General features: G+C 30.2%; 1 protein-coding gene across 3 annotated transcripts in view; it reads left to right on the plus strand.

Moving 5' to 3' along the window:
* The window catches only part of LOC129231240 (tumor protein D54-like), a 77,757-nt gene extending 61,475 nt beyond the window's left edge, over nt 1–16,282 (plus strand). For 2 of the 3 annotated variants that reach the window (XM_054865515.1, XM_054865513.1), the window contains 6 exons: nt 7,509–7,657; nt 9,847–9,906; nt 11,393–11,419; nt 14,324–14,425; nt 14,506–14,566; nt 15,945–16,282. In XM_054865515.1, coding sequence (XP_054721490.1) covers nt 7,509–7,657; nt 9,847–9,906; nt 11,393–11,419; nt 14,324–14,425; nt 14,506–14,566; nt 15,945–16,091 — 546 coding nt within the window. In that variant the 3' untranslated portion in view covers nt 16,092–16,282. The remainder of the gene's footprint in view (nt 1–7,508; nt 7,658–9,846; nt 9,907–11,392; nt 11,420–14,323; nt 14,426–14,505; nt 14,567–15,944) is intronic. The other variant, XM_054865514.1, reaches the window with a different exon arrangement.
* The last annotated feature ends 4,087 nt before the right edge of the window (nt 16,283–20,369 follow it).

Here is a 20,369-nt window from a genome sequence, read left to right on the forward strand (position 1 = left end):
TCCGTCGGGCGCAATATGTTGTAGAACACGATCGGGCGCATTGAGCCTGGGAAGCACACTTTGATCTACTGATCTTTTCTATGCATGTTTACATTTTCTTACGAAAAAATTGTCAACTACAAACACCAAAGAAGAGAAATAAAACAGTTTTTCATGATTTTCGAATGTAACATAAGTTTGAGAAAATGAATATACATTTTTCCATGAGCTATTGAGGAGGCGTGGCTAACTAAAGAATTCGAGGTGTGCCTAATAGATCAGTTGCGCCCGACGGAGTGTTAAGTTAAATTGGTATAGTTCTCAGAAATTTGGATTTAGTTTTATGCAAATTCTGCTTTCATCGCTGGTTAGTTATTGTACTGCGCTCTAGGAATGCACCGATTAATCGGCAGTAACCGGTTATCGGAAAAATGATCTTTTCATTAAATTGAAGTATGGGGTCTAGAATAAGAAACTGCCATGAATACGGTGCAACCATCTAGTGTTATCAGAGGGAATTTTGTGAGCCAGTTGGTATTTACAAGGCAGTGATGGAAGGTTATGAACAGCCACCACGGGGTCTGCCGGTGTTTCGTGTTCATTTGAATTTAATAAGGTTTTAGATCTAAAAATAAAGAATTTTTGCGCATTTTGAAGAGAAAAGGGGAATTCTGTCCATTACTCACCCTTTCCTCATCCCTTCTGTTACTGTGTTATCAGAATTGTCGGTGTCTGTTACTGGGAGTCGGACCTTTTTTCGAAATTGAGCAAGCAGAAATAGAATTAACTAATTCAGAGGATCCAGAAGCAGCCAAACGCTAGATGAGATGTAGTTGCATGAGAGAAAAATAGTTTTAAATACCTAAATACACTAAGATTCTCTGAAAATTCGAGTTAACCTGAGAGTGATGTCTTAAGCATGTCTGTTACTGGTGCCGTTATCCTAGTTCTTTTTTTATTCAAAATTTAATTCTTAGAGCAAAAAATAGATCTTTCTGCTCGAATAACTATCGTATCGTCTCAATTTTAGTTTCATTGGGAAACGCGGGGGGGAAAACCCCTCCCCTAGAACATTTTCTACCTACGGTCCAATAGGGCCTAAATTAACGAAGATAAATAAGCATTTTAAGTAAGGAAAGATCAGTTTTTAATTCAACATTTGAATTGTTGCCATTTTTACTCAAATGTGGACAAACAAAATTTTGCAACTGTTTTTAAGCTTCTCCAATTAAAAATTTCCCCTTTTGATTATTTTTTGTCCTTTAAAGTCCATTTATTTGTATATGCAGCTTAGAAGTAACTCTGCCCAAGTGTGAATCATCCGTCGGAATAAAACTTTGCCCGTCGATACAACACTGAAAAATATTGAATCCGTGGTTTTTTTTTAATTATTTTTTTGTTATTGGCATCAACATTTTTAATGGGGTTGAAATTTACCCCTAAATATTGGTTAATTGGGAATTAGAGGGTACAATTTATTCTTTTATTTTAAATTTTAATTACAAAAATTCAAATAATGATTAAAAATTTTAAAAAACTAAACAAACTAAAGTTGACGTGTTTCAGGATTTTAAGTGCCTACTATTTATCCCTCGCTATCTCATCCCTTCGCGCGGCTAGTTGCCTAGAAGCAATTCCATGTCAGAAAAATCCCCTTCTTGACCTTACCATTGCCGATTTCAATTAAATTTGGCATGAAGGACACTATGACAAGATATATAATTCTGCCTATTTTTTTAGATTTCTATTTTGAAAATTGTCCGAAATATAAGCCAGTAAAACTCAAAATGTGCAAAAAAAAATAAATAAATAAAAATAAAAAAATAAAAATAAAAATAAACGTGTCTTCTTACAAATGACTGTAACTTCTCTCCCAATAATAGTAGAAGGAAAATTCAAAAAATATTGTAAAGCTAAAAATAGAGCTTTCTATTGATATGTAACAGTACTTCCTTACGATGGGTTTAAGTTCAAGGGTCATTCACCGTGACGGAGTAATATTGCGAAGAATGGTTTACCCCCATTAATAGTATTTTTTAAAAAAATCCTGAAACACGTCAACTTTTGTTTGTTTAGTTTTTTCAGATCCTCAATCATTACTTGAATTTTTGTAATTAAAATTTAAAATAAAAGAATATACTGTAATATATGTTTTTGGAACTACTTGGGTCATTCCATAGTGACGAACGTAACATTCAGAGAGTTTGTTTTGTTGCATATCATGAGTTTAAAACGTCTAATAATCATTTACTTGTGGTTTTGTGGAATTTTGTGAAAGAATAAAACTTTTGTGTAATATTCATGTAATAAAACACGGTATAAATCACATAAATTGGTTTTTGAAACGAAATTACTATAGTGTGACGAACGTAACATTTTTGCAACTTTGAATTTGCAACATGAAATTCAGCTCTCAATTTCTCTAATGTTTAGGTAGATATTATTGTAAAAACAGTGCAATGCGTTATTTTCATTCTTTAACTTTATTTTTCATGCAGAATGATACTTATTTTTCTTATAATGTAACAGAAATGAATATTTCTTCAAAATATGACGTGGTGACGAACGTAACATTGAAAAGCGTAACTCGCGTTACGTTCGTCACGGTGATGACTCGTGTAGTTTTTTTAGACCATTACGTGTCTAAATATTAATTAATAAGTAAGCACTGACACTTTGCCTTAATAGTAACACTTAATCAACAATTTTTCAACATGGATTAAATAAATGCTTTTTTATTGACTACTAGCTGTACCCGACGCGCGTTGCTACGCCAACAAAAAAATACATCATTATACTGATTTTCATGACAATCGGTTGAACGGGGCAGAAGTTGCTACTCTGCAGTGCCACCTGGTGGCGAGTGGCTTCAATGAGCATATTATGCACCTTCTCCGTTTAAAAATACATATATATAGCAATTTTCATAATAATCGGTCCAGGTATCAAGTGAAGCCGTGACTATACTCAAATTTTGTACTCACGCAGTTTGCAAGATCAATCAATCGCTAAAAGTATCAAATAGAAAAAGTTTTAAATCCCCCCGTTGCATGAAAAGCCATAAAACAATAAAGAAAGAATTTATTTGTTCAAACTCAAGAAAAATGGCAACAGCTAACTTCTTATCAATGAGATCGAATTAATTTCTGCAGCCGATAATTTTATTCCTATTTATCCAATGAATTGTGACTTAAATTGGAATAAAAAAGGAACTATCGATCGGATTTTTTTCGAACTGGTCTATAAACATTTCCAGTACCAAAAATAACAAACGGTGAAAGTTTCAGCCAAATCTGCCGGCTAGTTTTTGAGTTCATGGATGACATACAGACAAACATCCATTTTTATATATATAGATGTGCAAAAAAAAAAATTTTTTTTTTCTCCTCTATTTTAAAGTGAAACTTTTATGTGAGAGCTTTGCTTTTCTGATCCCCAACATTTTTGTGTGACGGAAGTGACGTAGTTGTTTTTTAATAGTTTCCAGAAAAAAAAATTGAAAAATGATAGCTTTTAAATTTAATTTTTTAATTGAAACTAACAATTTCATTTCAAGGCTTAAGTAAGCATATATTTGTGGATTTTAGTCACTTTAAACGTTTCAAATAATGCAGGTTTCCGAGGATTTCTTTAATTCAAGTTCAAGAGAGTAATCCACATTGCTAAGGTTTAGCCTTGAATTTAGTTCGTTAACTTTTATTATCAAAATTAACTTTATTATTACTATTATTTTTTACTGTTTTTGGCAACAGCTAAAAGACGGATTTCGAGTAATTTTTAGTTTTCTTACTCTTTATAATCTATTTTCTTCATTAAAATATACAATCATGCTGTGAATATGCCTAAGTCAGACGCAGAAAGAACAAGAGCTTGGCGTGAGAGAAAACGTACGGGTGAAATGGCAGTTTAGAATGTAATAAAGAAGAAATGATAAAACTTTTTCTTCTGTCTTGGATCTTTACAACATACTTTTTTTTTTCCTTACACACAAGCGGATTTTTTTTTTCCAGAAGGCTATCAAGAAATGTAATCTTCTTTACGAAAACAATATCCATTGTAAGGATTATTTTTTCAAGAAAGCTTCTTCCAGGAACTTTTTGACTTTCATTTTTGCCACATTACAGTGCTGGTAAAAAAAAATTGCATCCCCCTCGCATTTTCACAACACTGGGATTATGTGAGAAGTTTTGGTTGACCGAACGATGAATGTATGTGAAATTCTGCAAAACTTATGAAATAAACGTTTGATAGCAGGAATACGATAATTGTTTACGTAGACCGGGATGTTTCCAGGCCAAGGCAAACTGCTGACCCCATGCCCATTTTTCCATTTCTGAACCTGCGTGTGAGTTTAGGAAAAAAATTACTTAAACCCATGTCAATTTAAGTTTAATGTCAGGATAAAGGTTTTTAAATTGTTACTTACCAGTTTTGCCCTATGGCACGGAGCAGAATCATCCTGGAAAATGACGTTTGGTACTGAAGTAAAGTGATCCCGGATAGTAGGAAGCAATTTCTCCTTCAAAATGCCTATATACACCTGAACGTTTACTGTTCCTTGCACAAAGTGAAGCCCACCAACTCCTTGATCAGAAATACATCCCCGAATCATCTGGGATACAGGATGCTTGACTGTGTGTTGAATGCAGTCGGGATGATATTCCTCTCCTTTGCGGCGCGGGTGATGCAATTTTTTTTACCACCACTGTAATTGCAATATTATTGTTATTATTTAGCAAGATGACATATAAAAGCCTATCTTTTCCTGGGACTACATGGCAGAGCGTGCTTTTTGAATCTTTCCGTAAACTTTGCATGCTGAGAAAGGCGAAGTTGCACTGGTTTACAACTCTATACAAAGCTAGCTTACTAGCTTCTCCAAAATTGATTCTCATCGCCTGACCCCTCCTGACTTCTCATTTTTGATTCCTCAGTCTTCTTGATTTTTTTTTACTATTATCATTGTGTGTGTGTGGTTTTTATCATTGTTTGTGTGGTTTTTCTTTTCTTTTTTTTTTTTTTTTTTTTTTGGCCTTAATATTCGCATACGCTCTGCTGCTTTTTTTCTTGTCATTTTCTTTTTGTTTACCTGTCATTCTTGCTCTGCTTTAACTCTCTCTCTCTCTCTCTCTCTCGTTTTTTTTTTTTTTTTTGAGCTGCCGATTTTTCCATAAAATGCAACCCAAGAAAATTCCACAAATATGTGTTGCAAATCGAGTTAATTGTTGCAAAAATTACAAAATATCATACAGTGACATTGAAAAAACAACTATTTCCAATATACATTGCATTCATTTTTTATTGAACTAAACGTTCGAAGGATGCAGTGTTTGTTTCAAGCAATTGCGTTCGTCACAATCAATATGTTACGTTCGTCACGCTGATAGCTAATTGTGTAAATAATGTAATAAAAATTCAACATTTTAAATACATTCTAGGAAGCTCTTGGGAAGAGAATAAAGCAAAAATTTTCTTTTTATAGTCCTATAAAAAGTGTGGAAGTGAAAATACAACGTTTTGTGACGAACGTAACAGGCCGTTTAACACAGAACTCCAATTAAGCTAAACGAGAAAAAAATTAAAATTCAATGAAATAAATTAAAGAAACTGAAATCTCAAAATTTAAGCAAAAACTGAAAAAAAAAAAATATTTACATCGAATGTATGCTTAAAAAATTACAGGTCGCGTTTCTTGAATGCTTTATGGGTAAAATTTACATGTTGTTGTTGAAGATCTTCAAGCAGTAATTATTCTACGCACGGCATCCATCTTGAAAAACCTTTTACAAGATTCGGAAATTAAGAATGTTATCTCTAAAATGATGTATAACACATTAATATTGATTGAGTTTGAAATTTTGGCCTACAGGTTGACATTTTCGTGGAATGACCCACTTACCACATCCAGGTAAATTTTTAAAGCCCCGGTTGTTGACGTTATTAGGAAACTGCTACTCTTATTTTATTAAGGATTTATGAAGACCGATTTTCCAATTTCAATAGGGACTTTCCGGATTTCTTTCTTTATTTATTTATTTAAATATTTTTCTCGAGGTTTTTTGGGGCTATTGTCAATATTCTATTTGGATTTTTCAGAAACTGTTTTTTTATTCTGACGGAATTTTTTAACAGAACCATCATTGTTCTCAATCTAATTGCGGTTTCTATTGATTGCTGTTCTCACACAAAGAAGGTTTATTATTATTTCCCCCCCCCCCCAGAACTTTTGGGAGTTCCCCTTATTGGTAACTTGTCTTTCATTTCAATTAAGATTCATGATTGTGTTGACGATGTTTCTGAACTGTTGTCTTTATTTTAATATCACAGTTTTTACTGTTTGGTAGAAATATATATGTTTAGATTTCAGGTGATCCATATTTAACTGGAGTGTGTATTTTAATGAAAATATTTCTTCTTCGGGGGGGGGGGGGGGATTTTATTTATTGTCACACACGTATTTCTATTAAATTATTTTTCCTGTCAGGGAAAGCTCGGATTTTCATTTTGTTCTACTTGTGCAAAGTATTTTTTCAATTAATTTCTTTTTCCTTTGTGTAAGGAATTTTCACTCAATTCTGATCCTTCGCTGGTGACCAATGACATTCATTCACTCGATCAAATATTATCGTCTGCTTTTTTTGCGTGTATTAATTTAGTTTTTATTTTCATTGATTTCTTTTTTATTTATTGATATTTTTAGAAGACAAATCTAAACTTAGTGCTATTTTTTATTTCTTTGCTATTTTTATTGGCACTTTCTTTCAGATTAGATAGTTGCAAACAGGCCCTGACTATGACTCTTTAGGGCACTGGGCGGCATTTTGGTGCCCCCCCCCTCATCTTTCTTATTCTGTAAACGGAAGTAATAAAGTATTTTGTTGCTTAGGTATTATCACAGCAAAGCCAACAATGACGATTTCTCATCTGAAAATGTATAGTATCGTGTACATTAGGTAAACTGTTCCTCAAATTCCTAAGTTTAATACCAGACACTCTTTGTCCTTTTGATGTAGTTGGCCAATATATTTTTGCTCTAAAATATGTATGCCATTATCTACTCCTTTCAGTTTGGGAAATAGTTGTTTTCAACAAATTGTATGTGATTGGAGTTTGTTTGTATAAGCTTGAGTTAGTTTTAGGTGTCATATTACATCCTAGAGGTAATATTGAAATATTATAATTGTTTCTGTTTTATTTCTTTATTTTATTTATTACTTGATTTGTGTGCATGCATGCTTGTTAATATTGGTAAGAATGCTTAAGAGTTTAAATTGAAGTGTTGAATAGATTTATTGTAAATTTGTTTCATATTTAATTGATTGTGCTTTATTATTTATGATTGATTAAACTAAAATAATCTATGGCATGTGAGCAGTGTCTGAAAATTTGGGTTATTCTAACATGCTTGTGAAGACAATGTATATTTGAATATAAAATTATAGGAGTTCATGTGTGTGTGTGGAATTTAAATAAAAAGGAATGTTTGGAATTATCTTTATCAATAAATTTAATTCTTGAATACTTTCCAGACTGAAGAAGAAATTGCTACTTTAAGACAAGTTTTATCAGCTAAAGTGAAACATTCTCAAGACCTTAAAAGAAAGCTTGGCATTACTCCATGGAAAGAACTCAAAGATGATATGGAGCAGAGTCTACGAAATATACAAGAAACACCTGCGTGAGTCTAGTCGTTTTTCTGTGTATATTTGAAACTGATTTCTCTTTGCATAATTTGTTTCTGAACCAGGATGTGTTTGACACATTATTTTTATTTGTATTCTACTAAACAAAACTGTATTATCTGTCCTTATGATGTGCCAAAAATAATATGCATTAATACATGCATTGTTTTTTCCTTATTGGCTTTAATATTGGTGTCAGCATTGCTGTGTGCCTCCAATGTTCTGGAGCAATTTAGCTGATATAACTGATGTAAAGTAACACATCGTTTTGGGAAGGCTACACCATGCTAATGTTACTACGTTATAATGTACCACTATTTTAAATGTGTAAGATTACACCACAATTCTCTGTAATTTTACAAAGAAAGTTTGAAAGGTTACACATTAGCAAAAATAAGATTTCAACAGACTTGCTTGGAAGGCTATAACTTTAAAATGTAAGTTGACCACTAAGGCCCTTGATGGTTTCGCTTGTTAGAGTTAAATAGTTCTGCATCAATACTGGTCTTTAGGCATGTGCTGTGAATTTTACCGCTGTTTTTTAAAGTAGTGTTGATGCTCAGTGTAACTTTTCACCAGCCATTGTGAAAGTTTCCTCCAACATTTAGAGTTTTTTTAAAACTGGCATTACTTACTCTAGAAGTTATGTACCATTACACCAATTCGCAATGATAAACTTGCACTTTTTTTTTACAGTGCATAAAAATATAATTTTGTTAATGGTATCAAAATATTATGCACCTTGTTATATCCATGTTTACTTCTCTCTTTCTGTTGATTAATTTCATGCGTGTCCTTTGTTTTTTTTTTTTTTGCATTATTTTTCTGAATTTGCTCTTTGTAGAGTGCTTTACACTGGTCCTTAGAATTATTTATGAACAAATATATAATTTTTAAACATTTCAATTCATCTTAATCGTAACTATATAAAGCATAAAATATTGGTTGCAAGAAATATTTTCTTTAATATAACTAGACTTTTCCTGTCCAGAATTTTTCAGCATTAGAATGTAATACCAAAAAAAATATTGTTTCACTCTATGTATTCAATTTTAAAAAATTATATAATTTTGCATGACAGACTGTTTGATGTTTCCACTTTCATTATTTTGCAAATGTCAACTATATTGAGGAAACAACATTGGTTGCAAATGTTTTAGTAAAATAAAATAATTATTTATTTCTTCATTTGTGCTGTTAAAATAGAAAATGTTTTATTGAGAGTATTACTGGTATACTTTTCATTAATCTGCGAACAAAGGAGGGGAATAGGAGTATACAGTGGTGCAGCGAGGCAGGGGAAGCACCCCCCCCCCATTACAGCCATTAGTTTCAACATGAATGCAAATTCTAATACAGTAGTTTATGCATATGAAAGTACTGCTTTGATCAAAAAAAAAAAAAACAGCAGAAAGTATTTTTATTAAAAGAAAACCCTCCAGAAGATTTTAGTATCACATTTCATTAATGTATCACTTGTATGTGTACAAATTGTGTTTATAGCTATTGTTTATATTTTTAAACCCTGATTATGAAAGTACTCAAACTTAGGTGTATACATAGAATAGAAGCATGTTTTCTGTCAGAATACAATCAAGTTTATGAACAAATACTAAAATCAAAAAAGTAGTTTTATTAACACTTCCTGTTGTATATGACTATGTTTCTGTATCTTTCCAAATAACAAGGAATGCATTTGTTTTCAAAATTTCACACGCTGAAACATTAATTTAATACCTCAAGAACATAGCTTTGAGTAGAACTTAAAAAGTAGAGGAAAAAAAAAGAAAGAGAGAAAGAAGATGCAATAGGGGATGTTCAGGGAAATACCAACAGTTAATTTTCTCTATTAATTTTTACATTGAAATATGATCAGACATAGTGACACATTTTAAATAAAATACATTTCAATAATATTTAATGTTAGAGACATTTCTTGGAAACTACTTTGTTGCTATATTTCGTTTTTAATTTACTCTTAGTAAAAAAAGAAAGTGTTTCTGTATGATAAAAAATCACACTAAAATGCAAATCCAATTCATTAACAGCCATTCCACATCTTGCATAATAGTGGATGTATATTTTCAAATTAAATTTAATCAGTAGTATTATTTGTGATAATGTGATATGCATTAACCTTTCTCATTTCATGCTCCACTAAGCATAGGTTTCACTTTTTTATCAGGTTGAAAGAAGTTGGAGGTAAACTTGTCGAATGGAACAGTGCCATAACCAGTGCTCCTATGTAAGTTTACTTATGATTGTTATTCTGGAAAATATTATTATTTTTTTTCCAGATTTCAAGTAATTGTATATCTGGATCAAAATGCAACTTATAATTTGTAATAGTATCAAAAAGCAATATACATAACAAACATTTCAATAATTATTAAAGAAAAAGAAATAAATTATTTCTTCATGCAAGAATTTCATTGTAATGAGTTTTTAAGCACCAAATATATGATCAAAATGATGTACGCATGGTGAATACAGTCCTTAAAATCTCCTTAGTTGTAACTCTTACTTTTTAGGGCCCTTGAAACTCTTTATAAAAACAACATTTTTTATATTTTCCTCTCAATATTCTTTACTTTATTTATCACTCAATTAAACGAAGAGTACTGCTGTAGACATTGAAGAGGATCTTGCTCCTTGCTCATGCATAGACACTCAGCTGTCTGAAAGATACCCAACGTGTGGGTACTAACGGTGTTGAGCTTCTGTTGCAACTGTTGAACGAAACCTTGAAGATCTACATTTTTTTCTTTTTCTTTTTTGACATTGCAAATTATATCATTAGATTTTGACAAATAAAATGACTGTCTTCATTTGAGCATTGATCTTTATCATTTCACATCTATCTTGGACAGTACCATTTTACAATTTGTGGTCCAGTTGGCATAAGTATGCAATTCTAATTCCATCTAATCCTTTTTAGTAATATGTTCTTTCAAAAACTATATACCTGTATTTCCAAAATTCCTGAATTCTTATATCCATGAACGGAATGTCCATGTTACATGAACTCTTGCTGAAAAAGTAGATTGTTTATGTTGCACAGCCAAGTAAACAATATTTACTCTACAAATTAAAATCTTGGTTAATTTAGAGAACAAAAAAAAAGTTAGGTAAAGTAGGTCAGCTTCCAAAACAACACTGATAGATAGGATTTAATTCTTCTTTCTCAATAAAGATTACATGAATGAGATACTAGTGAATTAAGTTAAAGATTTTGCTGTTCAATTCATATTTATTTTCCCGTTCAAATCCTAGGTTCTTTGCTATATATATATATATATATATATATATATATATATATATATATATATATATATATATATATATATATAGCTCCTTTTCTTCATTTTCTTTTTTGCAAGTGTTTATGAATGCCCTATGTATAAATATGTAAGCATGAACAAATTATTCATAGAGTGACATTATAATTAATATATGTGTATATACATAATATATATATATATTGTATTAATAAACTAATTAAAACATAAGCACAAAAGAAAGCAGGGGGGATATATATTATATACATATTAGTTTGTAGTTTCATATAAACATTTCTTGTTTTTTCTAGAAATTTAGTAAATTTCTCAGTCTTTTGCAATGACAATTTTCAACATTTTGCAACACAATGAAGAAGTTTTAAATACATTGATGTTGATTGTTATGTATTTAAATTTTAATACTTTCAATTAATAACTTCTCTTTTCCTAAAGCCTTCCAGGATTGTTTAGCTCCACAGCGTATGTTACTATACTATTTTTGGCATATGAATTTTTTGAGCTTAAACTGCGTCATGTGATGATATTAATCTTTTGTTTGTAAATGAATGCATGCATATGTGATACATTAAAGCATTGTGTTACATATATATGTTTACATGTAATTTTATCTGTAAAGTTGTATGTATAAATTCAAGTTGCAAAATAAGATATTTCTGTCATAAACATTAAGTCACTACGTAGAAAGGGGGGGGGGAGATGTTTCTTTTTGTATTAAGTTGGCTATTTACTGTAAACGTTCTTGCCTTTATGTTTTTTTTTCAAAATCAGCTATGAATATATACTTTGTAATAAACTTGTTTCAGGAAGAGAAAAGTAATGCATTCAAAGTGTTTCTCGCATACTGAGTAGATTATTTCAATCGTTATAACTTTCAATCTTTCAATCAAATATTTTTTAAGATTTCATTTTTATGATTAAATGAGAAACACTTAATCAGGTCTTAAAATATCTAGTGTTGACTTTTAAGATTATGTAGGTCTTCAGTGATATGTGAAAAATAAAATTAAATCAGAAGTATTTTGACTTTAATGGATAGATTTATGTTACATGAAATGAATAACATCGTTGTGAAACAAACTTTACTGCTTTAAAATGAACATTTAGTTTTATGTAATTTGTTGCAAAATAGTATATTAGAAAGAGAGGTATATTTAATGAAAAATTATAAAAATGAAATATCTGATTTTTAATTTACTTCAATGCTTTCTATTACTAAATTTTTGTTTAAAAATTTTATCCCCACTATGTATATCCATATTGAAATTTACCTTTGCGTAGTAAGATATATTTTGGTAAATAATAGTAAAATTTTACAAACAAAACTTACAACGCTTGCATTTTTAATCTAGAACCTCCAATCAGTAAAAGTCAACCTTTTATTATTGTGTAGTTCATTCTTTCAGTCAACTCTACTTCATTGTCAGTTCTTGTGTATACATATATATTTTTTTCGTTTTGCTAAATGCATTATATTTTAGCCCATTGCTACTCATAACATTCATTTAGGTGATTTTTTTAAACATATGTGCTCTTTCTTGCTGACATTTGCACTTTTTTAAAGATGAATTAAACATAAAAAGATCATGTAATTTTCTTGTTGCTTTTCTATGGTTTCATTTTATTATTTTAATTGTAAAACACGCTTTTCCCAGTCTTTGCATAAAAATTTGCCAAATACAGTGAAACCTGCGTAAGTTGACCACTTGCGGTGCACTACTTTAGTGGTCAACTTACAATGGTTGATTTAAATATAAATAATAAGGGCTGATTCCATGCCTAAAAAAGCGGTCAACTTAGACAGGTGGTCAACTTACAAGGATGGTCAACTTCACAAGTTTTACTGTAAACAATTTGTGTATTTTGTCAAGGAACTTCCATAATGCATCTTCACCATCATCAGCGAAACTTATCTCATGGTACTTTTAGTACTCATATTCTGTGATGGCATATAGTAGTAACAAAAATTCAAATGGACAGTTAGAGCTGAATAAAAATTATCATGTCATCAATGAAAAATAACTTGAATATGATAAATCACATTGCTAAATTTTAAGGCATTACTTGTGTACTTCTTTGTGGAATAGAATTGTACTATAACTGCATTACTACAATTAAGCTATTTAAAATTCAAATATACATTTTGAATTGGGAATATGTGCTGAGAATTGGTTTTGCCGTTTCAAAACACTAATCAACCGGTTACACCAACAGCACTTGATAAAATTTTAAAAAATGGAACAAAATAGAAAATTCTGACTAGAGAGTAGGTTAAATAGGACTAAAAAAGGTGAAATGTTACTTCAATATTTCAAATTCAAAATAATTTTGTTGGTTTGTTAGATATGGCAAATGTCTCTTATTAAGAGGCTTTATTGTAAATGAATTACATACATGCTATTGCTAAAATTTCATTATATCTGCATCTTTAATTGTAGATTGATTTTCTTTCTACTCTTCCTTTTTAAGTCAATTGTAGTTTATTTGCTTTCGTGTTGCATCTTGTTGCTTTTTTTAAGTGTATGTTTGTGCAATGCTTAAAAAATATATCTGTTTCGATTTAGTTAATATTACTGCAAAGAGGTTTTTAAATAGAGAAAAAACTATGTTCCCTAAACGATATATATATATATATATATATATATATATATATATATATATATATATATATATATATATATATATACAAGAGCATTATTTTACTGGGTTTACATAATCAATTCATTTGGTTTCAAAATGCTCTGCTTACTTGATTATACAGTTCATATCCTTATAGGAATCCTGTTCACAATAATGTTCTCAAGAACGTTCATCACAGTTGCATTGATACGTTCGGTTTTTGCAGTACAATGGATTTTTTTTTAATCTGAATTACCAGTTAGCCAAATGCAATGAGAGATTGTTGCCAAAGACTTCTACAAAAAACAAAATTTGTGAATCCTGTTCTACATGTTATTATTACTATTTTTTTTTATCATTGTACTTTAATCAGCAAACTGTAGTGTCGTGTCTTCATAAGTTCTTTTGAATCCTTTCTTTTTTGGCATTCAAAAAAGTAATTTTTTTTTCTCTTTAAGTTTTTTTTTGCCTAAATTTTTATTCTCTTTTGTAGACAGCATCCAGTCGCAATTTTTCTTCATAAGATTAGATGAGTGGTTTCTATTGCATTTTCGGCTGTATAACGTTGCATGCTGCTAAAACTTGATGCATGTTTGTGCTTTTAAATTAATCACCCTCTTTTTATAGGTCTTGTTTTTCTAAATGAGTGGTAATTTTGAAATTTAGTGAATCATTTTTGACAGCCTGATATTACTTCTTTAATAATGAAAGTCAAATATATGTGCCACAAATTTATCTCATTTTTAGTTACCAGAGAACTAGCCAGACACTGAAAACTGCAACTGAGAAAACCACTTCAGTTCTTGGAACATTGGGTGCAAGCATGACAAAAAAACTTGGGGAAGTGAAGTAAGTTCTTTCATATACTTTAACTTATTGCACTTCAAAAATATGACGTTGCTTTCTAATTTATTAATTTTTTTAACCAGGAATTCATCCACATTTCGTTCTTTTGAAGAAAGAATGGGATCAGCATACACAAATGTTAAGGTAAGTAAAATATTTATGTATATATATATATATATATATATATATATATATATATATATATATATATATATATATATATATATATATATATATTGTGTTATGTTTTGGAGTAACAAGCAATTCCTTTTTCTGTTTAAAATATGTGAGCGTTTAGAGGAAAGAACATCTCATAAAAGCAAAAAGCTGGATCAGAAAACAGATTAAATTTAAAAAAAAAATTGCTAACCAATAACAAATAACATTATTGGATGTTCAACTGAAAAGAACCAATAGGAAGCGCAAACTGATATAAGGAAGAAATGTTAATAAAAATTGAACTAAGTGGAAGAATCGAATTGATCACATTATTTAGTCAGGTAAAAATATATTGAGTAATTGGACCCCGTAGAAATCAAAAGCCAAATAAAATTATGAGAAATTAACACAAAATGGGAAAAGAAAATAAAACAATTTGATGCTGATATTGAGATCCAAGAATATACTCGCTTTTAGGAGAAGATTTTAAAAGAATGAATACCTACAAAACACACTTTTCAATAATGATGTACAAAACTGAAGCAAAGTAAAAATGATAACATTTCTTAAATAATGCACATAATAATAAAAAATGAAAGAGATTTTAATTAGGATAATAAATTAAACCTAAGACACAAATAAAAGGCAGTTAAAAATACCATAAAATCTGTATATTAAAATTATATTCAAGGGAAAAAAATCAATGATTTTTGAAAATACATTAGTCCCATTCATCTCAATGGCACTTCTTTTATCCCATATTAATATTCAAAGCAATTGATCTAAATGGAATGCCTGTCTTGTTTAAATTGGGTAAAGGGTCATATGCAAATTGTGTCAAGCTTTAAGGGGGAATGGGTTTATAAATTTGAGATCAGACATTTGTTTCATAACAATATGTTTATGTATGAAATGTATATTATGTTATGTCAAGGAGAGAGAAGAGGGTAAAGTGAAATGTTCCACTTTGACAAAGAAGGGAGGAGGTCAAATATAATGAAAAAAGTATTACATATGCTCTGAAAACTCAATTGAAAGAACATAAGGTGCAAACACTGTAGTTAACAAGTCAAGCAGTTCTGCAACTTATAAAATTCCAACCTTTCCTTTGATTTAAATTTAAGTAAATTGTTAAAAAAAATTTTCATTTAGACCTAAATTGTTTAGTCTCTCATTAATTATATTTGAAGCTTGTGTAAGTAATAATTTACATTTTGCATTTTTTGTGCTTAAATGTTTTTTGCATTTATTTTCAATACAAAAGTATTGATTTATTTCTTTTTTTTTAGAAGCTTTGTAGTCTTAGTTAGAATATTGTTGTTATTCTTGAATATTTGTTAAGTTTTATGTTTGTAAATTTCAGTCTCGCATGGGAACACCAAGAAGCACCAGTCTATATAATTTTGAAGACGAAGTGAGTGCTGCTGATAGAAGAGTTGCTATGGACAGGCGAGGAGTTTCGTCATCTGCTAGTACTCCCATCATCCCTGAAAGGGAACCTCTACCTTAAATTTCTGTTTTCACTGTATATATCTTGGGCACCATCAGTAGATATCTGTTAATGCTGCTACACATTTAAAGCATCGCTTGTAACTGTATATTTCGCATGAGCGTTATTTAAATATTATTTTGCCAAACTTTATGCATTACAGATTAATCAGCTAGACTTCTAGATTGACCAATAAATGAAAAATTAATTTATGTGTCGTGGTTTTTTTCTCCATACTCTTGAATGATGTTTTCTTTCTTTTAACAGAAGAATAGCAAAAATATTGATTATTTTTCTAAAATGATTTGTTACATATAGAGTATCTCTCAGTCTTTCAGTGTTTTAAGATTAAAATAATAATAATAGTAATAAAAATAATAATAAAATGAATGAAATAAAAGTCATGATAGTCAAATAAATAAATTATTTAAATATTAATAACTTAAAGAACACATTAGAGCAAACCTAGGACATGATCCCCCTCCCACTGCCTTCTATGTTTTAAAGTCCCTTATTAAGTATAGTGCTATTGATTTTTTAAAAAATTGGTTAATGGACAAATTGAACTACTGAAGTCTTAAATATTTACAAGTAAAACAAAAAGCAAAGCAATAACACAGGTGACTACTAACATCAAATTTCAAACAAAGTAGGAAATGACAAAAGTTGTCAAAAGTGGTTTGAAAAATCTTTGGTTTTGATTTTTGTGGCGCAAGAGCCCTTGAGGGCGAAAAACTTTGTTAAATGGTTGAAATATATTATTTCTAGGGTAGTATTATAAATACCAGTGAAGCAGAATGTATGGATCAGTAATGAATTGTAAAAAAAATTTCTCATTTTCATTTACCATCAAGTCAAGTGTCAAAACGAAACTACATGGTATGGGGAAAAGGTTTCCTATTGCCATTCCCTTCTAAAGCAGGTACAAATCATGACTGATAAGCTAGCACACTGCACGAAATAACACCAATTCAGTGCATGAACTTCTGACAAGCATTTGACAAAGTTGCATGCATTAGGTGATATTTGGCATGTGGCATCTGATGAGCCCGAGCGATAACTTTTGCTAATTATGTACAACTTAAACACCTAAGCTCAAGCTTTAGTTGAACTACTGTTCATTTTCAGTGGGTTATGTAGGGGAGACTGGGGGATACTTGATCCCTAGGGATACATGATCCCACAACCAAAAATGTACCAAAATCATAAAGTAGCGATTTGAAACCTGACGATTATGTTAAAGGTATACTTGTACATAAAAACTGGATACACTTTGTTTTTTTCAGCCATTTTGTTTTAGCTCAAGAAATGATTGACTGAATGTGTCAAGGGAAACTTTTTTTTCTTAAAGCATTCTGAAGTTAACATTATCCGTTATATACAACTTAAAAAATATATCCAAGTGTAATGTTAAAGTACAGACAGTCTTTAATAACTGAGACATGTTTTTAGTTAATTGCCACGTATTGTTAATAATAAAACAATTATGTTTGTAAAAATCGCATATAAGGGATACTTGATCCCTTCGTTTGGAGGGATATATGATCCCAGGGATCTAGTATCCATAAACACAATGAAAACAATATAACTGTTGTTTACTTAGTTGACATTAACTTTAAACGTTCAAAACTATGTTAACATAATAAAATTTATCATAGTATGAGTGATAAATTAAAGCAATTAATGCAGTAAGTATGCTAAACAATTAAAATCTTAGATAGCACTTGTAACCCACATAACATCAAACAACTAAACATAAACTAACCTACTGATGAATTCTGTTCTGATCAGCCAAATGCACTTGAACAAGTTAAAAAAGATGTCAAATCCTTGTTTGAATGAAAAAAATTATTTTGCTATAGTTAGAGTCACAACAAAAAAGTGAGTTGCCTATTATGTAGGCCCATTAGCGGATAGAATGCAAAGTTGGATTTCTAGAGTTTGAAATAAATTTTCTAAAGCGAAAAGTAATATGCTTAATCGATATATTTTTCCTGAAAAATTGACAAAATGTGTTAAGTTTCACGCATCGGGTTGGGTTGAGCAGAACTTTAAGAACTACAATAAACGAATAGTTTGCATTTGACTTTTCAGGTTTTGAAAACATATGCTAGGCTTTCTTTTCTTTTTTATAAGTACTCCAATACTTACATTATTCTTCCCTCTTTTTTAAAATTAATTCAATTGATAAAACTCTTAATTTTATTATTGCAAGACAAGAAGCAAATAAGTTGATTTTTATGCTAGTCATCGTATTTTTTTTATTTGCTGTAATTTTAGCTTCACTACACTACTTAAAATTTTTTTTAAATTTTATTTGTAAAATATATATTGCTCAAAAATGTAATGGAGAATAATTTACTGATCAAAAGCATCATAAGTTCATTCAAGTTGTATACATTTTTTTTACAAATGTCCTTGTGGAATTTTAAACAATGTTGTTTTGTGTTCACATTATTAGAATCTATTAAAGAAAATTTAAAATAGCGGTTTTTTTAGAAGCAGTATCTAGAAAACTAAAATACATAAGTAAATTGCTGATCTAATGAAAAGTATATGTAAATATCCAAGGGATCATGTATCCCTTGATTTAGGAATGCATGATCCTTTTATGAAATTATTTTAAAAAATTACTTTACCTAAACTATCTGTTTAGTTTCAACTAAAAAAAAATACTGTCAGATAGAGGCAAAAATTACTTTTGCTCATGTACTTAAAAAAAAAAAAATTATAATTTGCAGCAGAGAAAAAAATTGAAAACTAAAGTATCCCCAGTCTCCCCTACTGTAATGGCACATCTGTATAGTATTATGTACATAAGAATTTTTCAAGAGGAAAAACTTGATTTCACTCATCATTTCTTCAGGTTTGCAAGTTTACTATTCAAACAAGAGTGTTCTGTAATGCATGTGTTTAGCTGTGCGGATCACCAGCTTTGAAGAAACAAATTACCGACCCACTAACTATGATATTTTTACAAATAAAAATTGTAATGGCATATATAAAATAAATGATCTGTACCAATGGTGTTGCTTTCAAATATGATTTTAGTGTCTGGTCCTTTTTTAGGTAATTTTCTTCAAAGGAGTTTCTTAACTAATAGATTTCATCTTCAATGTTAAGGAAGAACCTCCTAATCAATATGAAAAGGGAAAATATTTATAAACCAATTCGCTATGAGACACAGAGAGCTTTTGAGTAACTACACATCTTACTGGTGATAGTAAATCATCCTGTAAAGGGAAAATTAGACTTCAGGATTTTGTTGTAGTTAGTAAAATCTTTGATTTATTCCTCTGAATAAGCATAAAAAGTTGAGTAAAATGGTGCTTACATCCCAATTTTGAAATAAATGAGTACAGTGCCCTTTACTTCCCACATACAGAACTTGAATTAGCACATGTATGATATGCTCTGCAAGGTAGAAGTGCTATCGAGAATTACAACCTCTGTAATGCCAACTCAATAAACGATATATGATCTTTTCATCAAGGATCTCTGCTTTAAATTGTTTGCTGATCATTCCCCCAACTGTATTACCTCATACAAACTTGATAGTTTTTCATTTCCAATCAAAACGCATCGATCAGTTTTTAGTAGTTTCTGTGTTTCAAATTAATTGAAGTAAAAATTTGACGATTTTAGCAACTCTTTCATTCATTAATATCGTCATGCTCAGAAAACTATTACAGGAACAGTTGATATGGCTATTAGAGGGGGGGGGGGGACAAGTTTTCTTGAACAGCAACTTTTATCTTTTTCCTTTTTTTCTTCCCTTCACACCAATCTCTGCCTACCTGTTAGCATATTTGGATTACCATATGGCTTTCCCCCTATGCCTTTGAGTTCCAGATACGAGATCGTGGATTCTTTTTAGGAATTAAAAACAAAAGATAACCTTTGCAGTTTTAAAAAAATTTGAGATGGTAATAATAAATGAACAAATGGAATAAAAGTGGCAAAAAGTATTTTCTGCAAAATTTTGAAAGAAAGGGGAATTTTTGTATATTATTTCAAAACATCCAAGACCTATAACTGAATGTGCTGAAGTGTAGATTTCAAATATTTCTTTTAGTAAAAAATATAAATAAATATTTAACCTATGACAAACCCCAGTTTAATGAAAAATTGATTGAAAGATAAACATGATGGCTTTATAGATACAGGTTGCATTTTGACTTTTTTTTTTTTTTTTGTAAAAATATCTTCATGAAAATCATAGTTAAGAGAGAAATGTTCATGGGCACCGCAATAGCTTTTAATTGGGAAAAAATGTTAAAATACAATGAGGGAGAAAAA

This window comes from Uloborus diversus, chromosome 10, assembly GCF_026930045.1.
Source record: "Uloborus diversus isolate 005 chromosome 10, Udiv.v.3.1, whole genome shotgun sequence".
NCBI classification, from domain to species: domain Eukaryota; kingdom Metazoa; phylum Arthropoda; class Arachnida; order Araneae; family Uloboridae; genus Uloborus; species Uloborus diversus.